This window comes from Colobus angolensis, unplaced genomic scaffold (genome assembly GCF_000951035.1).
Source record: "Colobus angolensis palliatus isolate OR3802 unplaced genomic scaffold, Cang.pa_1.0 Scaffold72, whole genome shotgun sequence".
In the NCBI taxonomy this organism is placed as follows: Eukaryota; Metazoa; Chordata; class Mammalia; order Primates; family Cercopithecidae; genus Colobus; species Colobus angolensis.
Genome location: NW_012120932.1, coordinates 5,239,908 through 5,267,151, shown reverse-complemented (window position 1 = coordinate 5,267,151; position 27,244 = coordinate 5,239,908). Strand labels below are relative to the sequence as shown.

The window sequence follows — 27,244 nt, the reverse complement described above, 5'->3', positions numbered from 1 at the left end:
AGATCTATTATTTGTAAATATTCTCTCCCATTTTGTGGACTGTCTTTTTACTTTCTTGATGGTGTCCTTTGTTGTACAAAAGTGTCTGCTGATGTTCGACGTATGTACTTTTGTTGCTTGTGCTTTTGGTGTCGTGTGGAAGAAACCATTGCCCAATCCAAGGTTAGGAAGGTTTCTGCCTAGGTTTTCTGCTAAGAGTTTTCTATTTTAGCTCTTGTATTTATGGTGTGAGGTAGGCCTAACTTCCTTCTTTCTTGGTGTGGATATCCAGTTGTCCCAGCACCATTTGTTGAAAATACTTTTCATTCTCCATTGAATTGTCTTTGGCACCACGGTTGGAAAAAAAATCAATTGACCATAAATGTGAGGGTTTTATTTCTGGACTCTGAATTATTTTCTCTCGATCTATATTTCTGTCTTTTGTTTTCTTTTTAAAATTCATTAAAGAGGATATTTACAAAAGTATGCATTTATGAGCCACTGCTTTAAAACTTCTGTTTATGGTTTCCTGTATTTTATTTCAGCTCGTTTTCCGTAATTACCTCGTTTTGTCTGTCATGGAGTGGTGAAGTATAACGTTAATGTCATCAGGATGGTGATGTTCCCATTTTTCAAAGATTGCTTTGAACACAGGAAGTATTTTCTGTTGGCAGTGATAACATAAAATGTTGAAAATGAAATATGGAAGCTTGTGAGTCAAAGATTTTCTTACCTTACTTGCATTTGAAATGCAGTACCACAAAAATATGTAGAATAAATGGTTATAACTTTTTCTTTAATAAAGTAGACATTTTCATACCATTAAAAATTATTCTTTATGATTATACATCTCTTTATAGAATTCCTGAGTTGGAGGTAGAAGAAGAAACCCAAGTTCAAGAGATGACTTTAGATGAGTGGAAAAATCTTCAAGAACAGACCAGACCAAAGCCTGAGTTTAACATCCGGAAACCAGAATCCACTGTTCCTTCCAAAGCAGTGGTGATTCACAAGTCAAAATATAGAGATGATGTAAGCATTACATTTCGTATGTAGAGGTAATCTTTACTTTTACCTTATTGGAAGTGAAATGGACCTTTCCACTTCTGTCTTGAAAATGGAACATTAGTAATTGGCGCTTTTGTTTCTAATCAGAGATGGTCTATGCCTAATTTTCCTGTAACTTTATTGTTCATTAAGAAAAGAAATTGAAACTTGCTGTATTGAGAGCAGCACAGAGCAGTCAGAGGAACAGTGTATCCTCTACTCCCCCGGGGCTGTGCTGGGACTGTACACATACTGTGTGTTCATTGTATTTCATTTTTCTCAAGTGAGAGTTACAGATTGTGTCTTGTACAGTTCAAAGTTATTCAAAGGATAACTACACTCTGTTTTCCCTGATTAGTTTACTTTACTTTCAACTCTGATTTTTGATGAGAGCATTTCACTCTGAGTGGTTGATGACGTTTTAAACTGTGGTTGAGGTTCCATGCTCTTCTGACGTCTTTCCCATGTTGGTTCAGCAGCTTTGCGCCCCTTGCCTAACTGCAGAGGTGGCGGAAAGTGAGTCCCCGAACTGCCTGGCTGCTTGGTCAGGCCACAGCGGTGTGTGCTGCGGGGGTTGCAGGGAGCTCCTCCGTGTTGTGAGGCCTTATTGCTCACGGCGTCCATCCGGCTCTTCTCAGAAGCTTCCGTTTTGCAGGGAGAGGTGTGGGGGAAACACCCAGCAGCATCCAGCAGCCTGTGTTGACAGGGACGCCACGGGGTCATGGAGTCCCCTACTTAAGTTACTGAACTGAAGGCAAGGTCCACTGAAGCATTCTCATTGTGGGATTTGAATCTGTATCATTCCGTGACAGCTTGACCCAGTCGCTGCGTCGAGGTGGGAGTGAGCGGGTTCTTCCTCTCTGTGGGGTATTAGTCATTGATTCTCATGTGCAATCTCAGGAATGTTATCCTGTTGTAGAGTTGTCATTGACACTTTGGTTAGTTTCATTTTCTGAGTGAATACTTTGATTAGGGGGTCATTTAAGATACAGGGTTCTTGGGAGGCCAAGGCGGGTGGATCACCTGAGGTTAGGAGTTTGAGACCCTCCTGGCCAACATGGTGAAACCCTGTCTCTACTTAAAATACAAAAAATAGCCGGGCGTGGTGGCGGCGCCTGTAGTCCCAGCTACTCGGGAGGCTGAGGCAGGAGAATGGCGTGAACCCGGGAGGCGGAGCTTGCAGTGAGCCGAGATCGCGCCACTGCACTCCAGCCTGGGCCACAGAGCGAGACTCTGTCTCAAAAAAAAAAAAAAGATACAGGATTCTCTCCCATCCTCTTGTTTTGGTCAGTCCAAGCTGTAGGAGGCCTCACTAGTAAGTTTGGAGCTGTTCCACGAGAAATGGCTTTCTGTAGACATAGGTGGCCAGAGCTTTATTTCCTTGGCAATCCCTGGGAGGCGTTTTCTGATTCCATTAGCTGGCTGGGTTGGTTCTTTACCTGTCCACTTCCTTTGTTCTTCTTTGTTCCAGGCATTGTAAGTAAAATTTTCTTGAAAACAAATGTGCTGCCAGGATTGAAATGTGCAGCTGACACGTTAGGTAAAAACAGAAGCTGCTGTTTCTTAATCCACACCAGATTCGTCCTCCCTGGCTCCAGAGGTCTCCCAGAATATTTGAAGCAAGTGGGTTAGCTGAGTCATCGAGCTTGGTCTCAGTGAAGCACACATCTTGGTCCTCATTAATCTTAAAGGATTGAAGCTTTTAGCTAGGAATTGTTCTTAAAGCAACACAAGCCTGATCTTGGGTTCATCAGTTGACTTTGTTCTGGACACCTGCAGAGACAAAAGCACTAGAATACCTAGCAAAGTTCAGACCTAGTTAACAGCCCCGTGTGAGGCACTGGGCAGTTAAAGCACTTTGGCCAGGACCCGCTGGAGCTGCGAGTGGAGCCCAGGTCTTTGAATGTCGTCAGACTGTATCCGCTCCCTGCTCCACTCTCCCCAGGCCCTTCCTGCCCCTTCCTGCAGTGGGAGGCGGCTCAAAGCAGGGCCCCAGGGAGACCTTACCAGGGCTTCCCTGCTGAGTGCCGAACGAGGCAAGAGTTGGTTATTTTGCCTGTTACTATTTTTTGTGTGTTTATCTTTTTACAGAGTGCCAGTGCTCCTGGATTGTTTTTCTTCACCTTTTTAGCACTAAGCATCCAACTACCTAAAGCCTCTGCTTTATTTTAACCTGAGACCTTAAAGGGGACACAAATGTTAAGCGTGAAGGCTGCCATGAGCGTATGGCCTAAAGGTGTGGATGTGCTTGTGGAAACTTGGTTCCATTTCCTGGTTGTAGTAATGTTTAATGTTGTGGCACTTTGGAGATTCTCATCTGAGATCACTGACGTATTTTCTGTTCTGTAGGTTTTTATTTTACTTAAAGTGGGTTTGTGTGTGTGTTACCATTATTATGAGTTGAAGCCAAATCAAATTTGGATCAGATTTAACTAATTTATTTAATATAGTTGTCACAAGATATAGAATTTTAATGAAAGCAGTTCTTAAAAAGCAGCTTGACTTTGTGCAGTGTTGGTAGAACACTCAGGTAACCATACTCTGTTGTTTTTATAAAATTTCTCTCTATTTTGAGTGAGAATTGTTTATTATAAATCATGTGATTTCTAGCACGTGGTATTTAGAGTCAGCACTCATGCTGAAAGGAATTTCTCTGTTAAATTCTATTCTGGGAAGGAGATATTTCCTTATTTATCAAAGCATTTGTGAACAGATAAGACAGAAAATAAGCAAAAATGAAAACTTTTTTATCTCAGCAAAATACACTTAGATATAAAACATGTATATTGTTTGCTATTATTAGTCATGCCGAATCTTACATCTTAACCTGCTCAGGTGATAGAAATTTGGTCCCACTTGAAATCGTAAGTTCAAAGATGTGTGGATTAAGATTGTAATTGCAAGAATGTGGGACTGCAAAACATACGGAACTCACTGTCTTGGAACTGGAACAGCAGCGCTGTCTTCCTTTGTCCGGCTCTGCAGCCCAGGGCCAGAGACGCATCCCGAGAGTGGCTCGGTCTAGCCCCTGACGGTGTTTTAGCTCCTGTGCAGCACATTGCAGCCACTAAGCCAGATGAGTGTGGGGATGGACTTGTGCATGTTGGATGCTGTAACTGTGTTTCAGATGGTAAAAGATGACTATGAGGACGATTCCCATGTTTTCCGGAAACCCGCCAATGACATCACATCCCAGCTGGAGATTAATTTTGGCAACCTCCCTCGTCCCGGGCGTGGAGCCAGAGGAGGCACACGGGGAGGCCGGGGAAGGGTCAGGAGGGCAGAGAACTATGGACCCAGAGCAGAAGTGGTGGTAGGTGTCTGTATTATAAATCCCGAATGGTTTGCTGAAGGAAGTAAATAAGGACAGTGTCCCGGGCCCAGGATGGTCTATTTCAGAGGGTCCTCGGTTTCTGCAGTGACTTTTCCTGTAGCTAGCGTGGGCCTGATGTTGGGGCATTTGGACGGTGTTGCAGCATCGTGGACATCTTGGCTAGAGACCATTCTGTAGCCCTGGCTTCCAGGGTCTGCTGTGAAGGCACTCCCAGGATCCGAGAAAAACTCACTCTCATCTGCATTAGACAAGATCCCCAGGCTTGGGATTGAACTGGAGTACCTGACATTTTGCTCACTGTGGCCTGATTGTATACCTTGGGCTCAAGTGATGCTGTCAGAGTGAACAGAATCCTTCCTAAGGTCTCAAGCCCTTTGTGAGGGGACCTTCCTCAACCCCTCCCCAGCTCACCGGCCTCACACCGTCCTCAGCCAAGGCTGCCTGCTTCTAGCGCTCGACACAGCACGCTCCTTACCCCTGGCCTCTGCCTGCGGCCTCCGTCCATCCTGCCAACCTCCCTTCCCCACAGGCTTCTTTGATCACATCTCCTAGACCCGTCAAGGTCTCGGAGCAAAGGAGTTTCTTGTCATTGAAGCCTGATCTCCGTGTGTGACTTACTCCCACTGGTGTGGCTATTAGTCAGCGGCTGCTTTTGCTCATTACCCGTTGATGCAGCGCCATGCAGTGCCCGGCATGTAGTAGGTGCTTCCTAGTGTGGTGTGGACACGTACTCATTGGAGGTCAGCCCTGAGGCGCTGTGGCACAGACCCCTTCTCTGCGGCTGGTCTGGGCAGTGCTCCTCTTGCTGCCAGCTCCCTCGCTCTAGGGAGCAGCCCCTGGAAAGCAGTATCTGTGATTTGGTTTTGCTTAAGCAGGAGCAAAAACACAATTTTTTTGGGGGGTGGGGGTAGGGGTATATTTGGGGGCAGGCTGGAAATAGGGTCTGTTCTGAGATAGGAGCTCTGGCCCCTGCAGCACTCCAGGGCGTGTGCTGGGAAACCGCTGAGATCCAGCGCCTCCCGCCTCTTCACTGGCATCTGTCCCCACCCCCACAAGCTGTGTACCCCCCACCTCAGAAGAGCCCTTAGGGCCACCCCTGCCCCCATCAGGCCACACTGTTTCCCAGTCCAGGTCCTTGTTCCCTTTGCTTATCCATTGAGGTTCCTCCCAGGGAGAACCTTCTCTTCCCACAAAACCTTGCCTGACCTCGGTGTCCACTTTGCCATCAAATTGCACTGGACGGCCCTCCCGTGGCCCCTCCCTCCCAGGACGTTGGTGAAGCTCCTGACTCGATGGTCAGTTTCTCCAGCGCCATGAGCTCCCCGAGGATAGGCACTGTCTGTGCTGCTCCTCCTCCCTCCAGTGCCCGGCACGCAGTGACCGTTCTGTTTACTCGACGAAGGACGTGCCCATGCAGAGCCCCCCAGTAAGGGCTTGCAGGACATAGGAAGGGAGGCCGCTCCTTTTTCGAGGAGACCGGAGGCCTGTGTGGGAGGGGAGCTGTGCTTTCCTGGGTTAGCAGTGACCTGTGCCTCTCTCCTTCCCACTGTGGATCCTGCCTCTAATGCAGGCCCCTCAGCGTTGGTGCCAGGCCCTTGTTATCCCATTGGGATATTGGGAATGGATGAAGGGGCAGTGGATTTCAAAGTATGTCTTTCCTCCTTTAGATGCAAGATGTCGCCCCCAACCCGGATGACCCTGAAGACTTCCCTGCGCTGTCTTGAAAGAGCCTGTTCCCGGCGCCGCGGATACACACCCGGGAGGCTTTTCCGGCTGGGCCAGGAGACTCGGCCTCTGAGAACAATACATGTGCTTTTCCCATGTTGTGTGAATTTGTCGCGCTTTTTCGGGCTGGGCTGTTAGAGGGGCTTCTCCAGAGGCTTGAGAGCAGGCCCTTTCCCAAGAAGGTGAAGAATGGTGACTGTTTTTACTGAAGGAATTTCAAATGAAGTTCAGTAATAATGTGTAAACTGTGTACATAAGAGATAGTCTAGACTCCTCCGCGGGAGCATGGAGGGAAAGGAGGTTGTCAGACAGACTCCACGCAGACTCTTAGGAAGCAGGAGATTCCCGGACGCTGTGCCTTTAGCATAAGAGGAAACGCATAGAACTGGAACTGTTCATGGAAAGCAGTCACAGCTGAGTTTTCAGAGACCAAGGAATTAAAATACAATTGTACTTACTGTTTACTTGTAAATGTTATCTACTCTCCTGGAATATTTTTCTTTCTGGTTTTCACTTAACCGGTCATTTAAAAATCGCTATCGTGTAGCCACTGGCCACCACTCTGTGACACAGAATCAGAGAAAGTGTTGATTTTTAATTGTGATTTAAACTACCTCCTGGTTTCTGTGTGTGCACACACACAGCTAGTGTTTGGGTGGTTTTTAGGAAGAATATTGAGTATATGACTTTAAAAACCATGTTATTTAACCTGCTAGTCAAATGGAAAGGGACCCTGGCAAAAGCAAATACCGCAGCCTTTTCTTCGCAGAACCAGAGTCAGAGGTCGGCAGCTGTGTACAAAGACCTCCGCCTTCGGCTTGGGCAAAAGCTGTAAATAACTAGTATTTATTAAGCACTTACAAGCAGTGTTTCTCACTCAGTCCTGGCCCCAGTTCTAGAGTTCCTCTTTATGGCTTTTGGTGTAAGTTTGGGGTTGGGGGTACACCTCAGAGGTTCAGTCATTCACCTGGAGTCCCACGCGGAACAGAGCTGGACCCAGAGCCACACGCCCAAAGGCACACACTGTGCTGGGGAGGACGTGGGCCCAGGAGGGCCTGCAGGTCCAGGCAGCTGTAGAGCTGCTAGAAGCTGGGGTGTTGCTCTCCCTGCTGTCTCACAGACACCACAGGTGCTGTCTGCCTGTTGGCGCACAGTTCGTATGCTCGCTTGAGATGGAATCTGAGCCTCGGTCCCGGCATCTGTGCTTTTCCCACCTTGCCACACTGTCTCAGGTGGCTTTGAACTGGAAGCCACGTGCAAATAAAGGTTGGTATTCGCTCCTGACTTTGTGTAGAGAAAAGAGTCCTTTGGTTACTCTCAGGCCACAGCAGTAGTCAGTCAGGATTTTGTTGAATAATCAAAGCTGAATCCGTACACGTCAGGGTCAGTTAAGGATGTCTGCTTTGGGTGACAGCCTACTTTGGGTCTCTTATTAAATTATTATCTGAGTACTAAGGTTTATCAACTGAGTGTTTTCTTCCTTTTCCTGGAAAAGGCAATGGATGCAAGCGCCCTGATTTCCAGAATCTGAACCTAGCTGGTACAACATCGGGGCTGCGTCATGACTCAGTGGCTTTGAAGCTGTCACACTGTCATTTTGCCTAACCGTGGCTTTGAAGATTAGCCAGAGATCCATTTGAAGAAACTTTCCTTCAGTGTTGTGAATACTACTTGAAAAGCCCATAGCAGTTGGTTTAATGTTGCAGTTGCAAAACCACTGACAGTTCCTATCCCATAGAGCTGTTGAGTCATGTGGTTGAAGACAGTTTTGGGGAATCCGGTGCATGTTCTGAACCTGTAATGGGCAGTGTTTGCTTACCAGGGCTAGCTCTTGCTGACTTGGTCCTGTGCCTGGATGTAGGAGTTTTGTTTGTGCTCTTTCTGGGTTGTGCCAGGTTGTACATAGCCCCAAGTGCCCCAGAGAAGCCAGGGAAGACAGAAGCGAAGGGCAGGGGGGTGTCACCAGCATGCCGTAGGGACAGTCAGATACAGAGGTGGCAGGACCTTTTGGACCACAGTGCCCCGGGCAGACTCCTCCGTCAGAGGAGCTTGTGACGTGGGCGTGGACATGTCCTGGGGCAGCGCATCCTGGGCACCACGTTTCTGGCGACTTAGACTCAAGCAGATTCACCCCATGAAGGACGCCCATGAGGATTGTCTTCCCCAAGTCTTCTGAAAAGTGGAGGTCAAGCAAGTTTGAGTTGGTTAGCCAGGCCCAGGCCGGACTGGATCATGTCTGAACCAGGAGTTGACTGCTGGGCCTCAGGGGTGTCTGAGTTGTGCCGCCAGGGCAGCTCCTGAAGACTTAGCTCGGGGAGGTCCTGGAGCTGCTGTGCACAGCCTGGCACCAGGCGGGGAAAGCCGCCCCGCAGTAACTGGGCTGAGGGACCAGATCCTCTAGAGATGGGGGTGCTTGGCTGGGGCGCGGTGGCTCATGCCTGTAATCCCAGCACTTTGGGAGGCCAAGGCAGGCGGATCACTTGAGGTCAGGAGTTCAAGACCAGGCTGGCCAACACGGTGAAACCCTGTCTCTACTAAAAATACAGAAATTAGCCGGGCGTGGTGGCAGGCACCTGTAATCCCAGCTCCTCAGGAAGCTGAGGCAGGAGAATTGCTTGAACCCGGGAGACGGAGGTTGCAGTGAGCCGGGATCGTGCCACTACACTCCAGTGTGGGCAAAAAGAGTGAGACGCTGTCTTTGGAAGAAAAAATAAAAAGGGAGGTGCTGCCCAAGAGGGAGGGGATCAGTACTCGACTTGGGATGAAAGCCTAGGCTGCCTGTCAGACAAGTCTGGGAAGAGGCAGGCTGGACACAGTGCTGCCGGCTGGGAATGCCTCCCAGGTCAGATTTGGGTGCTTTGAACGAGAGCCCTCTAGCCTAATGTTGCTCATGAGCCTTTGGCATTTTCATTCCACGCAAGGTGGGCCCCTCTGAGCCAGCCATGCTCCTTCCCTGTGCTGGTCGGACTTCAGACCATCCCCTTCTGTTACCAGCAAGTCCACGCCATTCCAGCGCACGCGAGCTTCACGGGAAAGACACTGCCATCCTCTGACACTGTACTGCGCGGTGCTGGCAGGTGCTTTGGAGCAGCTGGGCCTGTGTCTCCGGAGCTGGGAAAGGCAGCACGGGAGCTGCCCGGGCCTGCCCTGTTCTCAGCAGCAGTGGGCCTGCCCCCTCCACACTGCGGCCTCCGCTGTAGATGCGGAAGATAGATTTGCTCATTTCCTTTGGCTGCTGCTGTCTCCTCTCCGCCTTCTGCAAGGATCATGGCCCATGTGAACAGCCTTCCCTGAACCCTCCCGACCCTCATGGCTGCTTCAGACAACCTGGGGTGGGCTGAGGGCATGGGAGGCTTTGGCCTGGCTGTGTCCCACAGGGGCCTGTGTTGTGGAGGATGAGGAGGTGTGGAAAAGGGAATGAGGAAGGAAAAACGCAGGAATATTTTAAAACCTTTTTATTATCACATAGGATACAGATAAAAGTCCAAAACTAGACTGGGCATGGTGGCCCACGCCTGGAATACTTTGGGAGGCTGAGGTGGGAGGACTGCTTGAGGCCACGAGTTCAAGACCAGCCTGAGCAACACAGTAAGACCGTGTATCTGCCATACATTTTAAAATTAGGTGGGTGGCACACACCTGTAGTCATAGCTACTCTGGGAAGGGGCCGAGAAGTTGAGGCAGGAGGATGGCTTGAGCCCAGGAGTTTGAGGTTACAGTGAGCTATGATCATGCCACTGCACGCCAGCCTGGGTGACAGAGAAAAACCTCATCTCTTAAAGTGCAGAACTGTCTTGTAACCACATTTTCCTCCAAAGCCTGGTCACGTGGACCATGCTGATCACCACCTCATTCCACCACCTCATCGCTGTTCCCAGTCACTCCCCCCTACGACCCCAGGTGCTCCCCTCCACACCAGTGCTGCCTTTTCAAAGAAAAGTCTTCCGAAGGATGCCCCTCCACGCACCCGCTTTCCCCCGGCCCCTACGGCAAAGCCTGGTGACCAAAGCAGCAGAGCATTTGCTTGAGAGCCTGGGAGTCCTGTCTTGTCATGCCTTGTCATTTTACAGTCAGGGAAGGACGCTGTCTTCCTTGTTGCCTGGCTACTATTTAGGGCAGGCAGAAGCTGAAACCAGATTCTGTCCCTGAGCCCCACATCCTTTCTACACACTCCTGAAATTTCCAGTGAAAGGACTAGTCCCTTGGGCAAAGCTGTTAGGAGAGGGGACAGGAAAAGGGACGCCTGTACCTCAGCAGGGGATGAAAGGAGACATGGAGTGTTTGCCGTGTGCCTCTGTGCTCAGTCACTCCGAGCCATGTGGAGATGGCCATGGTGCCTAGCAGGGTACTGCACACCACAGCAGTGCAGAGGGCCCCCCTCAGGTATTCTCCATGCAAACGGGATGGGACTAAAACTTGGCTCCCTGGGCCTAAGGGCCTAGCGGCTCCTGCCTGCTTTGCCCAGTGCAGCTTTTCTGCACATCTCCTGTTGTTGCTCCTGGAAAGCCTCTGCCTGGGCCACAAAGTTTCCTTGGGCTCCAGATGACAAGAATTTCTCTAACCCGATTGCAAACGTTCTCACACCCCTCACAGCTACACCTTGGGCCAATCAGGCCTCTGTGGGCAGAAGCAGGGAACCACTGCCATCTGAGCACTGTTTCTTTCTTCCTTTCCTTTTTTTTTTTTTTTTTTTTTTTTTTTTGAGACGGAGTCTTGCTCTGTCGCCCAGGCTGGAGTGCAGTGGCCGGATCTCAGCTCACTGCAAGCTCCGCCTCCCGGGTTCACACCATTCTCCTGCCTCAGTCTCCTGAGTGGCTGGGACTACAGGCGCCCGCCACCTCGCCCGGCTAGTTTTTTTGTATTTTTTTTTTAGTAGAGACGGGGTTTCACCGTGTCAGCCAGGATGGTCTCGATCTCCTGACCTCGTGATCCGCCCGTCTCGGCCTCCCAAAGTGCTGGGATTACAGGCTTGAGCCATCGTGCCGGGCCCCTTCCTTCCTTTTCTTTCTCTTTCCCTTCCTCCCTCCCGGGTTCACGTCATTCTCCTGCCTCAGCCTCCCAAGTAGCTGGGACTACAGGCGCCCGCCACCACGGCCGGCTAATTGTATTTTTAGTAGAGACGGGGTTTCACCGTGTTAGCCAGAATGGTCTCAATCTCCTGACCTCATGATCCACCTGCCTCAGCCTCCCACAGTGCTGGGATTACAGGCTGAGCCACCGCACCGGGCCTGAGCAGTGTTTCTTTACAAAACTGTGCCCAGCCCCAGAGGGCTGAATTACATAACTTTGGGAGCTCAAAGCCATTTGCAAGGTCAGGAGTGCCTGGCATGTGGCATCAACTTGTACGTAAACCCCACGGGGCTGCTGAGAGTCTCAAATGCTCTCAGACACTGAGGTAGGGTCAGACATTTCTCCTCAAGAACCGCCACCCTGCGAAGGGACTGACAGCACCTCCAGCAAGGCCGCCCTATTTGGGCACCCATGTTGTGTGCTGCCCACCCCCCAGGAGCTGACTCACATTGACTTCAGTGTGCCTGGCACTCGAGTTGTGCGGTGAACAACCTGCACAACTGTCCCGGCGGCCCGCATGGATACCGGCCACTGGTCATGCGGCAGAGCCACAGTGAGGAAAACAAAAGTATCCGAGGCAAGTTCTACGTGAACTGACCACAACTTGCATGTTTTGCTGGTGAGAGGATGGAGGTGGAGCCAGCGGTGATGCTGGGGAAGTTTTCAGGAAGAGGGAAGGTGGATAGAAAGCAGGAGAAATGGGAACATCATGTGGCCTATGAGGGACATGCTTGGGGAAGTGGGTCGCTGTGACCAAGGCAGAAGATGCCCTGGGAATTTTTACTGAGGCTCCCTGGCAGGCCCAGGCAGGGTGAGGCTGCGGGGGTGTTGCTGATTGATGAATAGACCCTGCCTTCACTGCACACCTCCGGGGGCGCCCTCCACACAGCATCTGTACAAACAGCACACCTGGGGTGTGTGGCGACAGCCAGAAAGCCAGTAAGTTGACCCGTCGATGCAGCCTTCAAAAATTTGGTGCGAACTTTTCTGGGGAGATGGAGGGGCCTCAGCTTCCATCAGATCATCTCACAGGGGCTCCTGGCCTAAGAAAGTGTCAGCAGCACTGCCCTGCTGCGCCTGGAAGGGGCCTGCTACCAAACCAGGGCGGGTGTCAGCCTGGCCATTCCCAACTCAGCCACGCCCTGGCACACCTACAGCAAGGCCCCGGGCTGATGGCTCAATACCCAGCGGAAGAACGAGGCAGACACACCTGCTGAGAGGCCTCCGCTGCACCTGGAGAGCACTTGCGGTGGGCAACGGGCGTGTCCAGGAGAAGCCTTCCCCGCAGGTCTAGTCCCTGTGGGTCCCCAGCCAGAGGAGAAGCCGGTCTAGAAAGGTGGCAGCCTGGGACGGCCAAGCGTCGCTGGAAAAGGGAGGAGACGGACAGGGCTGTACTTACCACCGCCCCAGGGCCTGTCTCAGGGCTTGAGTGTGTGCGGACGGCAAGGACTCGTTTCCTTGGCCGCTAACTCTCCAGCGCAAGGCAAACTTGGGTTGGGGCCCAGAACGGCCGCGCGCCGTCACCCTCCAGCCCGGCCAGCGCGCGCTGGGTGGACACTCGGCGGCTGCTCGAGGACGTGCCAACCGCGGGCCTGCCAGGGCGCCCGTGCGTCTCGCTCCGGCTGGGCCCCGGCTGACCCCGCACTCCAGGCGCAGGCACGGGGGGACCCGCTGGCTCCACCGCCCAGGCCACCCTGAAGTCCCCGCTGGAGGCGGCGCGGCCCACCCGCGCCCGGGGACCCGTCTCGCGCCTCCCTCCGAGAAGCCCCTTCCTTCCTCCGCCCTCCGGCCCGAGAGAGCAGCGAGGCGGCTCCTCCGTCCTGGGTGCGCCCCGGACAAGCCGCACTGGGAGCCGTTCCCGGCTGGGCAGCAACAGCCCGGGGCGGGGAAACGCGTGGGGCCCGGACCGTCCGCTGGCACCGAGGCGGCGGGCACGCTGCCTTCCCCGGAGTCCCGCGCCCGGGAGAACCGCCCCGCCTGAAAAGGCACCTTGTTTAATCCGGAGACAGCCCCAGGGCCGGGAGGAACCACCGTCCTCCCCGAGTCCACGACCCCCAAAGCGCACGGCCGCCCTCCCACGCACGCCGAGGCCTCTCGGCTTTACAGACAGACTCGGGCCCGCAGAGCCTCCGCGGCCCGGCCGGGGCCTCCTTCCCGGGGACTTCGGTGTGGACGGAGCACGCGTCGTCCCGAGGCCGGCAAAGCCGGGCAGACTTGCTGCCAGTCAGGCGGGGTTCGAGGCGGGAGGCCCCCCACTCCCACTCGGGCCGGGGACCCCCGAGGTGCTGGGGAGGAACCCAGCAGGCTTTGCTCAGGGGGATCCATTTCTCCCCCAGTGAACGGATAGACACGGTGAGGCGAGGACGGAAGGGCACGCTGTGTGCCAACCGCTGGGAAGACAAAATGCCCGGCATCAATGCGCCAAAGCGAAAGCCAGGACGAAACGCAGCAGGACGGTGGGCGCGGCCCACGCGCTGAGACCCGCGTCCTGCTGTTCACCCAGCAGCTCTCCAGCGTCACAGCAGCTGCGAACGGGACAGCAGCGGGCAGCGGCGACTGTGCATTTCCACGCTTCTCCTGGACAACATTTTTGTTATCAGGCACCACATCCATGGCTCTTAGCGTGTGCCAGACACTTGTTCTCAGCTATGAAAAACATTAACTACTCATTTCATCCTCACACAACCCCGTAAGAGCGATATCGCCATCCGCACTTGAGAGAAGGAACGGGTTTAGGGAGCCTAAATCACTCTGCCCAGATCGAAGTGGCAGCGCTCAGGTTTGCAAACAGCCTGGGCCCAGAATGCGTGCTCTCAACAATTCTACCCAAGCTGCTTTTTCACAGTGTACAGCAAAAGCTTTAACATCTTACACATGTTTGACCCAGAAATCCCCTTTGTAAGACTTTGTCGTAAGGAAATAGCCAGCACCGGCCAGGAAGAATTTCTGTAGAACACGGATGCGGTGCGTGGCCCACAACCGGGAATGCGTGACAGCTAGGCAGGGCACACCACAGAGGGGTAAAGGTCGTGTTCTTGGAGAATTCCTCCCTAGATGCTCCTTTCCAATGCGCCCACAGCTGCGCTTAGACACACGGAGGAGGGAGACAGCAGACTGGACTCACACGCCCCCAGCTAAGGCACAGCCATGTACTTCTGTTAAATCAAACGCTAGGCGCTCGCTAGTCCACCTGAAACACTGAACAAAGTGAGGCTCGGCCAGTAGATCAAGGGTCCCCAAGGCCGCAGAAGTGGCGGAGCTGGGGCAAGATACGCCCCATGGGACTTGCTCTTTCCACAGCAACTTGCATTTCAGTCCATTGAGAGGCCGCGGGCAGGGGCCCTTGAATCTCCTCTCCCATGGCCCAGGTTTGCCTCTGAACAACGATTCTCGAGTCTTACCTTCAATGTGTGGGTCCCCACTTCAAGGCAAAATAGTTTACGTGACCTCTTTTTAAATGTTTACACCATTACCCGTGCATAAAATGCTGCTGCAGGTACCAAAAATATCAGAAACTGAGGGACCGTAATCTGCTATCAGTCATTCTTTCCCCAGTTATCTAGAGAAAATGACCTAAAATATATGACAAAGTAGTGAATTTAAAGATATGCCCCGATACTGTTCTAAGCAATTTCCATGTGTTATTTTAACTCCCATACTAACTGCGGAGGTAGGAATTCTTTTCATTTCCATTTCACTTCAGCAATGGAAGCGGAGGAGATGGTACATCCCACACATGCTGGCTGGGCCCTGGTCAGAGTGGTTCTAGAGGACAGGGATGGAGGTAAGTCTCTTAAGGACCAGGGGTCCCCGCAGCCTGCTGCCTCCCCCCGACAGGCCTGGAAGACAAAGCCCCCCGGGGAGGAACAGACACGCCTCGTGGTTTCATCTCAAGCACTGCCTCCAAGCCAGCCCCTTGGCAGCACTCAGGGACTTCACAGAGCGGCGTGGTGGCGCCAGCTGCCTGAGCTCTAGCGGCCTCAGGGGAAGCCATGGAGGGGCACGGAGAGACCACAGCTCCCACAGAGCCAGGGTCTGCAAACACACAGTCTGGAGGGTCATGTGTGGTGGGGAGTCGGGAGAGGGGTGAGAAGGCCGGTCTCTGGTTTTTTACTTTGGACACTTGCATCCCAGTGTGAATTCAAGCACAGCTCCTTGGGAGAACTGGATAGAACTCAACAGAACACAGGGTCTTGACTCTCAGCAGTAACTTGTGTATGAGGTATGGACAATGGGCCCTTGGGGTCCTGCCTGGCACCAGAGGCAGGGCAGGTAGAGAGCACGGGGGCTGGCGTCTGGGGTTGGACCGCAAGCTGGGGAGGGTGCTGCCTGACCTTGGCAGGCAAAATGCCCTGCAGGATCCCAAGGGCCTGACTGACTTGAGTCTTATCCTCAGAGGTCTCCAGAAAGTCAAAGCTTTGTGTCGTGTGAGCTGGTGCTGGGGTGTGAGGAATACAGGAGCGCCTCCAGTTCACCACTTTACCCTACAGAAGGGGGCTGGACTAACTTCCAGATTCAACCGCTAAAGCCCTAACCCCAGCCCCTTGAGATGTGGCTCTCTGTGGACACGGGGCCTTTAACGAGGTGATGAAGTTACAACGAGGCCATCGGTGGGCCCCAATCCAATCTGACTGGTGTCCTCTTGAGAGGGGAGTGGAGGGGAAGAGGCACCAGGGCCCCGCAGGCACCAAAGAGACGCCCCGCAAGGAGGCAGTGCCTGCAAGCCCAGGAGAGAGGCCTTTGGAGAAACCAAGCCCGCCCACAGCTTGGTCGTGGACATGCAGCCTCCAGAACCGTAAGGAAACGAACTTCTATGTCAGCCATCCAGTCTGGGGTATTCCATTATGGCCGTCCCAGAAGACTTACACAGACGCCGGGTTACCTCTGCTTTATGTTCTAACCCACTGCCTACCAGAATTCAAAATGCCTGGTAAGTAACACAGTAAACAAAAAGGCTGTTGGGTTAATACTTTTAATTACATGATTGTAATTATACAATTTCCACTATTCGATATTTTTTATAAAACCAGTTACAACTCACAAGATTTTCCAATGTGACAATATGTATCAAACTACACACATATGCAAAGTTTACAGGCCATTAGGAAGCTTTATCTTAAAAATACCTTCAGGAAAATAAACATTCATTCAACCAGTTCTCTTGGCTTTAAAAAATATGATTAGAAATATACACTGTAAAAAAAAAATCAAGACAATGATTGATCAATACTGATCAGTTACATTTTAAAACTTTTAATAATCTGTACATGAGTGCAGGTTAGATCAAAGTCTGCAAATTATTACTAGAAAACTGCAGTACTATCATCGGATGAACATGTCTGCTGACAATTCCACCAGGTAATTAAGGAGGTAATTTCCTACACAGTATAGGTGAATTGTCCAGTCTTTAAACACATCTGGAGTCATCTCCGCTCAGTGACGTGGAGAATACCCTGATGTGGGGAAATGGAAGGGCAGCAGCTCGCCTCTCCAGGGCAGTTTCAGCGGGAGAGAACATTTCAAGGAACAATCAAATAGGTTTTAAAAGTTGCTTTTGATGAGCACTGCTTTCCAAAATGCAATAATGATTCTTTTTTTGAATGTGGAAAGAGAAGCCATGTTAACAACAGACATCCAGTGAGTGCACTGCCTCTGTGGCTCCGACGGTGCCGGGAAAAGGGAAGGCCTCAGGGACAGCCCTCGGGCCACGCACAAGCCCAGGCCATCAGCCGGTAGGCACCCTGGCCTCATGACCACGCTTGGGAACTCCTCTAAAACTTGGCTAGGCCCAAGAGAGAGGTAGCAATCACCCTGTGAGCGGGCTGGAGGGGAGGGGAGGAAGGAGGTAGGGGCAGGCTAGGGGCATCAAGCTCAGAACCGGGGATTGTGGAGGCCGGCAGAGCCCTGCCGCGTGCCCCCGGGAAGCACTGGCCACGCCGGCCACTCAGCTCTCACGAGGCGCCGCTCCCCACCAAGTTCTATAACAAGCCAAGTCCGTCCGCACTTCTAGGAACCCAGTTTTGCAGATGCTCTTCCTCCGGACCGTCCCTGACTCCTGATAATTTTGAGTCCCCAGAAAGCTTCAAGGGCACCTAAAAATATGCGCTTCTCATTTTAATTCCATTGCAAACCGTCCCGGTGTACTTTCAGGGCTATTTAAGGCTCTTAAGTTAAGGGAATCTCTCCATCAGACAGACGCAGTTTCATGTTCCATAGCAACAAGGCCTTCTGTAACAAGGACTCTAAGTCAGAATCCCAGAAGATTCTGGGTGTTTGTGGTTTCAGTTGGGGATGAGGGGAAGCATCCACTCTCATTCATAGCAGGAAGAACTTTCCATCCCTCAGACCGACACTGCCTGGATTCTAGAGACGGTCCCCATAAGGTAACACTGTTGCTCTGCACACCATCCCAAGTCATTCGCTTATTACAAGGAATGCTTCTTCACCAACTCACAGGTTTTCTATGACTAATTTCAGTGAACCAGTTAAATAGAAGGATTTTTAGAAAGAGCCACAGTGATAGCAATTACAGGTGGAAACTTGAGCAGGCAACACGAAGAGGCAGTTTATAAAATGAAAAAGGACTGTGGTTCCACTGACACCCTTCCTTTTCTTGGACGAAACCCCAGGAGGCTTGTTCGCCGTGAGGGAGACCGTACTCACAAGAGCTGTGGCGCCTACATTTACTTGTTCTGACGGGACGAAAAGCCAGACTAAGAAGGGATCAGATGAAAGCGCGATCTTCACAACTACCTGGATTATTATTTATGGAGCGGATGGCCTTAAAAAGGGTAAGGGGAAGAAGAGGTGCCCTGAGAATTCAATGCTTTATGCATGGCACAGTTTGAATATTTACATTGTCTCAGCTCAAAACAGCAAAAGGAATGTACCTCCTCCCACCCACATCTTATTGAAGTGTGGTCTTCCCACAGCCAAGGGGGTCTTTGTGCCTATTCATTTCCAGGGACAGAAAACCACTGTTTTTCTGTGATCCAGTCCCCAGTGTTGAAAAGCTGGCCTGACCCCACCCCATAGTGCCTGGCGGGGAAGGAGTCGCTTGTTTGGCTGAGAACACGGCATCTTCCGTCTCTCCTGATGCCGGCTATTTCCACACTTTCTTCCAAGAAAGCGCACCAAAATGGAGGCACTGCCTTTCCATTCCTTCCTGCATTAAAGACTTTAACTTGTTTCTTCCAACTGCTTTAATTTCTTGAAGTTTTGTGAAAAAGGCAGCTTCTTAAAATGGAGTTGCCTACTAGATCTGGCGCACGCCTTGTGGCTTAGGAGGGCGTTTGCTTCTTACTGCCTGTCAACATCTCGGCCCTCCATGCTCCCAGCACAGGCAAAAATGGGTTAACAATCATTAAACCACCCACTTCTTGTGGAAGGAACTGAGGTGAGTACTAAATATTCTTTTATTTTGGCCCCCCCCGCCTTTTTTTTTTTTTTAAGCAGCAGATCAATTCTGTTTCTGTAACTGCTTCATGGCACAGACTCTGCTCTGTTCCAGGAGGGTAGGGGGAGAAGGCACTCTGCAGAGTTACTAGTTGTGTTCCCTAACCAAAGGCAACAGTGAGATCCAGAAGCAGATCATTGTCACTGAGCTCGCAGGCTGCGTCAGTGGCCTTAGGCTGATCTCATAAGGAGAAAAAAAAAAAAAAAAAAATCCAATGTTACAGAGAAAGACTCTAAAAAGTGGTAACTTTTTTTTAAGCCGACATTATTTGGGATTGCTGTTTCCAAGGGGAATAACTGACAGTGTGTTTCTTCCATGCAAGGAAGGAAATATGATTTTAATTTGTATGACTGGCACCAAACAATGGGCAGCCTCCCAGTTCTTCAGTCCCTAAAGGACAGAAAAAGGGATGACTTGCAACATCTTCCAACTCTGAAGTCAGTTTCTCCTCCTGAATCTTCTAAAGCTACCATTAATATTATCTTGCAAGTTTTAGGTTACCAAGGTAACCACCCGGTCTTACAACATGCAACAGTATTTAAATGTGGTTTTCCCAGATTCTTGTTAATAAAGCACTCTTTGGTGGAAGACAAGCAGCTTGGGTACTTAACAGAGTTAACATTACAACAGTATTACAAATAGGTGAAGATGATTAAGCCAAATAGTATCAAATTATAGAAAGTACCATCTCAGTAATGCCTTTTGTATCTATAAATTTCGACACAGGGTCACAAGATGAACAGAAAATAAATACATAAAAAACCTCCATCAGATCCTCAATTCTTCTGAAGGCCAGCAACTACAATGATTGCCATCACAGAGACACACACGTGCACCACAGAGCAGCCAGCTCCCTGGGAAGCAGAGGGCTGGGTATTTACACCTGAGACTAAATTTACAACAGCATTTTTGTCGTTCAGCTTGAGAGCTGGGCCCTCCTCTGAGTCATTCGCTTGCACCCAAACTCAAAGTTCATTATTGAAACTCCAGCGGACACTTTCTCCATTGATCAACTTCTTAGGTGGAAAGCAACTAAGGCTTTTGCAATTTTGTTTTGTTTTCAAATTGTGCTAATTTCTGTTGCAGTTTTCAGTTCCTAGAGTCTTCCTTCAGCTGTGGTCACAGGTTTTTACTTAACGCAAGACTGTTTTAGTCCTTGAAATGGAGAGACTACAGGGGGAAAAAAAAGGATTTTTACCATGAAGTTTACACAGCATCCACAGGCAGTTATCAAAGACAAGAAGGGCAACATAATAAAAGTGCTGACATGCTAAAAAGTATACGCTTGCTGTGAGTTTCTTAATACAAATACTTTGGAGAAGACAACACAATATGAACCACAAAGGAAAGACAAACAGGAGAAAGGCAGGGCAGTAAAAGGTTCAGTTCTGCAAAAAATAGAAATTTAAAAAAACCAATACAAGTAAATAAAAATCATAAAAGACGGACGGGCAGAGGCAGCAGGGCCAGGAAAGTACCATGATGCCGCCAGGGGCACGTGCTGCAAGGCACTCGTTCTCCTTCCTTCCCTCTGAGGAACCAGGCTGTGGGAGGAGCAGGCAGAATGAAAAGATACAGAACTGTTACTGGGTTATTTCAAAAGCCAGAATTTGGTCACAGAAAAAGCTCTGGCACCGAAGCGGTTTCCAGCGCCGCCAAGCACAGGAGACACCCCACGGGCTACCTGCCTCCGCACTCCATGATTCTCCTCCTGCCTCTCTTTCTCCTTCCCCAGTTTATGACGCTACACTTCCAGGTCCATAACAGCTCTCAGAAAACAAAACCAAAAGAAGAGTCAGAAAAACCACTTCCAATCTGGAGGGGCCCCGCCTGACGCTGCTGCTGCTGCGCTCTTCAAGGAGGAGCGTTTGAATCGATCTTTCATTTGCAGAGATCCCAACAGAGCACTGAGCCAAAAGATCCAGGTCAGCTGGTGAGACAAGTGGGAAAATATCTGGAATTTCAAAGGATCACTAATATTTTAAAAGACTGGAGAGAAACAGCATTTTACCAAGAAACACTTAGGGACAACCTTCTGGGACTCCTCTCCTGATGGACTTTGGAGACAACGGCAGTAGCCAAAAGTCAACGCCCAGAAGCACTGGAACAGGCACCCAGATCTGAGGCTCTGAGGGTCAAGAGGCAGTGGCAAGTGTGACACCAGCAAAGCCACCCGAGAACACTGAAGAAGTCAGAGGTCCTAGATGCAGCTGCTCCCAACTGAAGGGCTCCTGAAAACATTCGTGGTTTTGGAGGCTAAGGAAAGAGGCTGGGCACGGTGCCTCACATCTGTAATCCCAGGACTTTGAGAGGCCGAGGCAGGTGGATCACCTGAGGTTAGGAGTTCAAGACCAGCCTGGCCAACATCGTGAAACCTCATCTCTACTAAAAATACAGAAAAAAATTTTTAGCCAGGTGTGATAGTGCACGCCTGTATTCCCAGCTACTCGGGAGGCTGAGGCAGGAGAATGGCGTGAACCCGGGAGGCGGAGGTTGCAGTGAGCTGAGATCCGGCCACTGCACTCCAGCCTGGGCCACAGAGTGAGACTCCGTCTAAAAAAAAAAAAAAAAGGAGACTAAGGAAAGAAGCTGAGCATCTCTCCCCAACCCCAGCAACATGAAGAATGAGGTACAGAGCACCCCAAAGTCCGGAGCTTAGATTTGGTTTGGCAGCTGCAGCAGAAAGTAACGGCTCCCAGTGATGCAACTCAAGAGTTAAAGTAACTTGTACATGACGATTTCTTAGAAAATGAATGAGGTTATCATTTTAAAAAAAGAGCCTGCCCAAAAGAAACTGCAGAAGCTAACAAACACGCACCGGCAGAAGGGCTGCAGAAGACATGAGTGAATGCGAGCAAATGAGGCGGCTGCAGGCTCACTCGGAGCACGATGAAATTTCCAAGACTGTTCTCAGACAGCTCTTCGGAGAGGTCATGTGAGAACACGGAAAACAGGCCAATTCAACGGAGCCAGTTACTCACTGGATTTATTAATTCTTAAGAGAAAGGTTAGCATGGATTTATAGCTCTAACAGGAAGTGGGAAGTGGAGCAGCTCACTCGCCTCCCTCTCCAGACTCGGGGAAGGGAATGAGAAGATGCCACAGACAGCCCTGGCAGGACCGAGGGCCACACAGGCTGCCTGGCGGCCGTCCCAGACCTGTGGCCACAGGAAATTTAGGTTTTTCGATGGGGCGCAGCTTCAAGTGGATACACGAGGGGATAGGCATCTTCTGTGAGAAACTGTGGCACCTTTCCCCAAAGACAAACAGTGAAGACATCACTCCTATTTTTTCAGCTGCTGCAAGTAATTGCTCTTTTGACGTTTTTGAAAAAGTTCCCCAAAGCTGAAGAGTCTCTCAGTAAACCCAAAAATCAAAAGCGCCAATTAAGTGCAAAGCGAGTTTGGGTGGAGTCTTCATCCTGGATGCCAAGGAACATGAAAATGGAAGGTCAAGTTCCTATGCGCCACAGAGATGATGATGAACCAGGAGGAACTGGCAACCCTGGTGCCCTGCAGGTAGGGATGAAAGGACCCCAAAAGGGTGCTCCATTTTTTTTTTCTACTGCTGTTTAAAGATTTCACTCAATACTTTAAATGTATTCAAATTTAGCTCATACTATTGTGCCCAGAATCAGACCATGCACCAACATACTAACTCCCTCATTACCCTCCAACCAGAAATGAGTATGATTCAGTAGGATATTATGAACAATATTCAGTAGGATAAAAGCTCCAGGCTACAGCTTGGCTGACTCCAATTCTTAAAATCTATACATAATTTATTTGCTTTTCTTTTGTAAGCTGCAGGTGGATAACAGGTAAGGTGATGTGAACACAGGCCGAAGCCCCAAAAGAGGCACAAAGAAAGAACCCGCTTAGAGGAAGGTGAGCCCCAGTTAATCCTCACTGTTAGGCTCCTTTTGCTCTCCACATCATCTCTGAAAGTCCATGCTGGAATTTAAAGGAAGTCTTTTTGGTTTTCAGAACTATCCAAAATTCCTGGAAACTGCTTTGGGCCATTTCAACATTCAGTCCAGATCACTGGCTCTGAAATCTCCCTTAGGACCCTCACATCATCCCTGCCAGGGGCCTCAGGCAGACGCTTGCTGCAACCAGGAACCACTTCTCCAGAGAGGCAGGAGTTCAGGTCACCAGAGTGACATGGAAACGCAACAAGACCTAGACAGAAAAACAGAGGCAAGGCCAGCCCTTCCTCCCTCAAAGGAAGACGGTGTGACCTGGCAGACACACCGGCCAGGCTCCCGGACTCTACTCCTCTGTAACCTAAAAAGCATAATCTAAAAAAGCAAACAGCAGAATTAAATGTGCAAGACACACTGGGCTGTAATAAAAACCTGAGCGGCCAGGCGCAGTGGCTCATGCCTGTAATCCCAGTACTTTGGGAGGCTGAGGCAGGTGGATCATTTGAGATCAGGAGTTTGAGATCAGCCTGGCCAAAATGGTGAAACCCCATCTCTACTAAAAATACAAAAATTAGCCAGGTGTGGTGGCACATGCCACCCACAAGTAGTAATCCTAGCTACTTGGGAGGATGAGGCAGGAGAATGGTTGAACCCGGAAGGCGAAGGTTGCAGTGAGCCGAGATAACACTATTGCACCCCAGCCTGGGCAATTCCATGTCAAAAAGAAAAAAAAAAAAAAAAACATGAGTACTCATGCACTCATACCTAAAAAGGATATGCCCCTTCAAGACATGTCAAAAATAACTAATTAACTGTCATCAACGATAGGCTTTTTATTTGATTTTTTTTTTTTTTGAGACGGAGTCTTGCTCTTTCACCCAGGCTAGAGTGCAGTGGCGTGATCTCGGCTCACTGCAACCTCCGCCTCCCATGTTTAAACAATTCTCCTGCCTCAGCCTCCCGAGTAGCTGGGACCACAGGTGCCCGCCACCACACCCGGCTAATTTTTGTATTTTTAGTAGAGACGAGGTTTCACCATGTTGGCCAGGCTGGTCTCGAACTCCTGACCTCAAGTGATCCACCCACCTCAGCTTCCCAAAGTACTGGGATTACAGGCGTGAGCCACTGCACTCGGCTCATACTTCAGAATTGTTATGCATGGCTCTTTTCACTCATTGCTTCGTGTACTAAACTGTAAGACTCCCAATTCCTTTGGCATAATGTAACAATCTTGAGCCCATTTCCTGTTTCTCACTGTTAGAAATAACACTCTGCCGTTGTTCCAATGTACCTAAATCTTTGACCTTTGGTCAGTATTTCTCTAATATTCTTCTGAAGTAGAATCAAAGAGTAAAGAAATAGGAATATTTGGTACATTTCTAATGAAAAATTTTAAATCCTGGAATCATGCGTCAGTGATTGACAGTCCTCAAATCCTCATGCCAGGGCACTGCTGCGCCCTCATGGGAGTGTAAGTGTGCAGTAAGGTTGTACAAAACAAACAGTGAAGAGGAAACACGGCAGAGCTGAACGAGTCTTCCAAATGCAAAGCACACAGAGCTCCCAGCTGTGCCAAGGGTCTCTCGGGAGACTGGCTGCTTTGCACTGGGGACTAACTTCACGCTGATAAGGCCCCGAGGCCCAAAGCCTCAGATACACAGGGCAGGGAAGCTGAAGAGAAGCGGGGCACGTGTGCAGGACATTTTAAAGTCTGGTTCTGATTATCTTCAGGTCGCTCATGTCTGTTAGAAGAGATCGTTTTTACCAGGAGAACAGAAACAGGGCTGCATGGGCTGCCAACACCAGGCAAAGATGAAAAGATGCCCCTTTCTTCTCCTCAGCCATCTATCCCCACTTCCACTCCTGGGCTATCCATTCTCTCTTCAAATGGGATCTGTTATCAGAAAACTTTAAAAATGACATGTCTACTTCATGAGAAATGTCCAAAGACAACAGCGTCACTGACGTGCCACAGGACACCTTGGCTCTGCGAAATTCTGCCTCCACTTCCTGAAGACAGTGCTGGCAGTGAAAGAACGAGTGCCTCGGGTGTGGGCTGTGACCAAGAGGACAAAGAGTCACTAGGCAGAGAAGGGTCCTCAAACTCTCTAGAGTTATCTCACGTTCACCATCACACTCACTTGCAGCTAATCGTCCAGCAATGATGCTGTGTCTGATATACACCCAGAAAGATGTCCTCCAAGTCCTGACAGCCAGCTTTGGAAATTCTTAATTTAAAAACTTTCCCATATCATGACCCTGAGACCGTATTTCCAGTGTTGAGAATTACTTCTGAAATACAAAACAAAAGCCTACATTAAAATGGTCCAGATTTTCTTAGATAATGAACAGGTAACACACAGACTCTACTTTCTCCTAATTTCATGTCAATCTTCAGAGGCAGGGTCCAAATATTAAACTGGAAAGCCAATGCTTGCAACTTTTCAGAAGAGTAGGATTCTTTTCTCACCTTTTAACACTGCTTTTCCTTGAAGCAGATCTGGTGGTTCTTTTAGTAATGCCTGCACTGCCAGAAATGTTAGGTTCAGATGTTTTACAGCTCTGAACACTGGATTGAAGAATTACTCTGAAAATAGTTGGAAAAAAATAAGATTACATTCACTGAAACCATTTGCAAATACTTGACAGAGGAAAGTATTTTTGCACTTTAGTGCAAATTATCTTGAGAATTGAGAGGATTTTCCATCAACACATTTACCAAAAAAAGGTGAAACACATTTTTACATCAAGGCCTTTTAAAATGAAGCATCTCATTTCTCTTTGAAGGTTACACAAAGATAACCGGAGGGCTTTGCTTCTGGAAGGCGAATGACTTGGCATTTTAAGCAATTACCACACCAAAGAAATTCACCAGCCAAACAAATCTTTCTGCCCAACAAAAGTAAAAGTAGCTTCTCAGACTTTCAGTCATGAAACAAGACACCATTAAGAAGCCCAAATTCTAAAGAATAGGAACATAAATTCAGGAAATAACTATACAATATTTACTCTTCAAAGCTGTAAGTATGGGTAATAATCCACTAAATCAATACTAATTTTATATAACATTTCAAAATTTTAGAAAGTGTTTAAGCAAAATATGAGTTTCGTCTGGATTATAACACTTACTAAATCTCCAAGTGCCACTAAAATGAAAGTGAAAACACTTAAATTTTGTAAAGCTTGCCTTAATTAAACTCTAAAAAGCTTGAGACACTGGTGCCTATGAGAGCAGGCTGCCCAGGAGGAAGTACACGATGAATCAGAAAAGAACGCCCTGAGATAAAGGCCACACGGAATGTCCTTTTAGAGGCAGATGGTCCTTTGACTTGTTTTTCTTTAAATTGTCATAGGGAAAATTGCAGAAGACATCAAAAGATTTTATATGCAATTCTTTTCTCTTTTTTTTTGAGACAAGAGTCTTGCTCTGTTGTCCAGGCTGGAGTGCAGTGGTGTAATCTCAGCTCACTGTAACCTCTGCCTCCCAGGTTCAAACGATCCTCCTGCCTCAGCCTCCTTAGTAGCTGGGACCATGGGCGCCCACAACCTCACCTGGCTAATTTTTGTATTTTTAGTAAAGATGAGGTTTTGCCACGTTGGCCAAGCTGGTCTCGAACTCCTGACCTCAGGTGATCTGCCCACCTCAGCCTCCCAAGTGCTGGGATTACAGATGTGAGCCACCACGCCAGGCCTATATGCAACTTTTTTCTTTAAGAGATAATCAATGACAAACTAAACACATATACACACATTTATAGATACCAACTTTTAATTTTCTGAAAGAGAAAACACTGACTTAACAAGCTTTCTTCTCTCCTATTCAAACATAAAGGTGAGAAAGCCAGTAACAACTTATGAGAACCCAGCTCAAAAGAGTAAAAAGGAACCATTACAATGAGTGAGCATCCCACCTCACAGGCCTCAGCTACCACCATGCTGGCTAATATACCAAAGACAGGGCCTTAAAATATGCTAAGATTAATACATTTCTACAACCTTAGCATCACCCAAACCAAAGCATATCCAACACTTAGTGAAATGCTAAACGTCTCATCACTGAAAAAGCAACAAGAGGCTGGGCGTGGTGGCTCACACCTGTAATCCTAGCACTTTGAGAAGCCAAGGCGGGTGGATCACAAGGTCAGGAGTTCAAGACCAGCCTGGTCAAGATGGTGAAACCCCATCTCTACTAAAAATACAAAAATTAGCCGGGTGTGGTGGCAGGTGCCTGTAATCCCAGCTACTCAGGTGGCTGAGGCAGGAGAACTGCTTGACTGCAGGCAGCAGAGGTTGCAGTGAGCTAAGATCACACCACTGCACTCCAGCCTAGGCCAAAGAACGAGACTCCATCTCAAAAAAAAAAAAAAAAGCAACCAGAGCATAACCTGGAGCTTGTCTGGGCCAGTGGTCTCAAGCCTTTAGGGAGAAGGGCGGGGCAGTTTTCCCCATTGTTTCACTTTACTCACGCAGGATTTCTGAGGGCCCCTTGAAAGTAGCTTTCTGTCTCACAGAGGGACGTGAATCCTGGATAAATCAGCCAATGTTTGGTTCAGAAATTCTCCTAGAGTGTGATCATCTGATATGTTGCATGTTCTAACACAACAGAAAAAGGAGCTGGGTGTGGTGGCTTATGCCTATAATTCCAGCACTTTGGGAGACCAAGGCAGGAGGATCACTTAAGGCCAAAAGTTCGAGACCGGCCTGGGCA

At 49.4% G+C, this 27,244-nt stretch overlaps 2 protein-coding genes across 2 annotated transcripts in view; one reads left to right on the top strand and one right to left on the bottom strand.

The window, feature by feature from the left end:
- HABP4 (hyaluronan binding protein 4) overlaps positions 1 to 7,369 on the top strand; it is a 39,584-nt gene extending 32,215 nt beyond the window's left edge. Inside the window, exons 8-10 of the mRNA XM_011927539.1 lie at positions 840 to 1,011; positions 4,154 to 4,339; positions 6,028 to 7,369. Coding sequence (XP_011782929.1) covers positions 840 to 1,011; positions 4,154 to 4,339; positions 6,028 to 6,084 — 415 coding nt within the window. The 3' untranslated portion in view covers positions 6,085 to 7,369. The remainder of the gene's footprint in view (positions 1 to 839; positions 1,012 to 4,153; positions 4,340 to 6,027) is intronic.
- Positions 7,370 to 16,108: 8,739 nt separating this feature from the next.
- The window catches only part of CDC14B (cell division cycle 14B), a 66,198-nt gene continuing 55,062 nt past the window's right edge, over positions 16,109 to 27,244 (bottom strand). Inside the window, exons 13-14 of the mRNA XM_011927502.1 lie at positions 25,007 to 25,123; positions 16,109 to 19,781 (exon numbers count right to left, since the gene is read on the bottom strand). Of these exons, the coding sequence (XP_011782892.1) occupies positions 19,745 to 19,781; positions 25,007 to 25,123 (154 nt within the window). The 3' untranslated portion in view covers positions 16,109 to 19,744. The remainder of the gene's footprint in view (positions 19,782 to 25,006; positions 25,124 to 27,244) is intronic.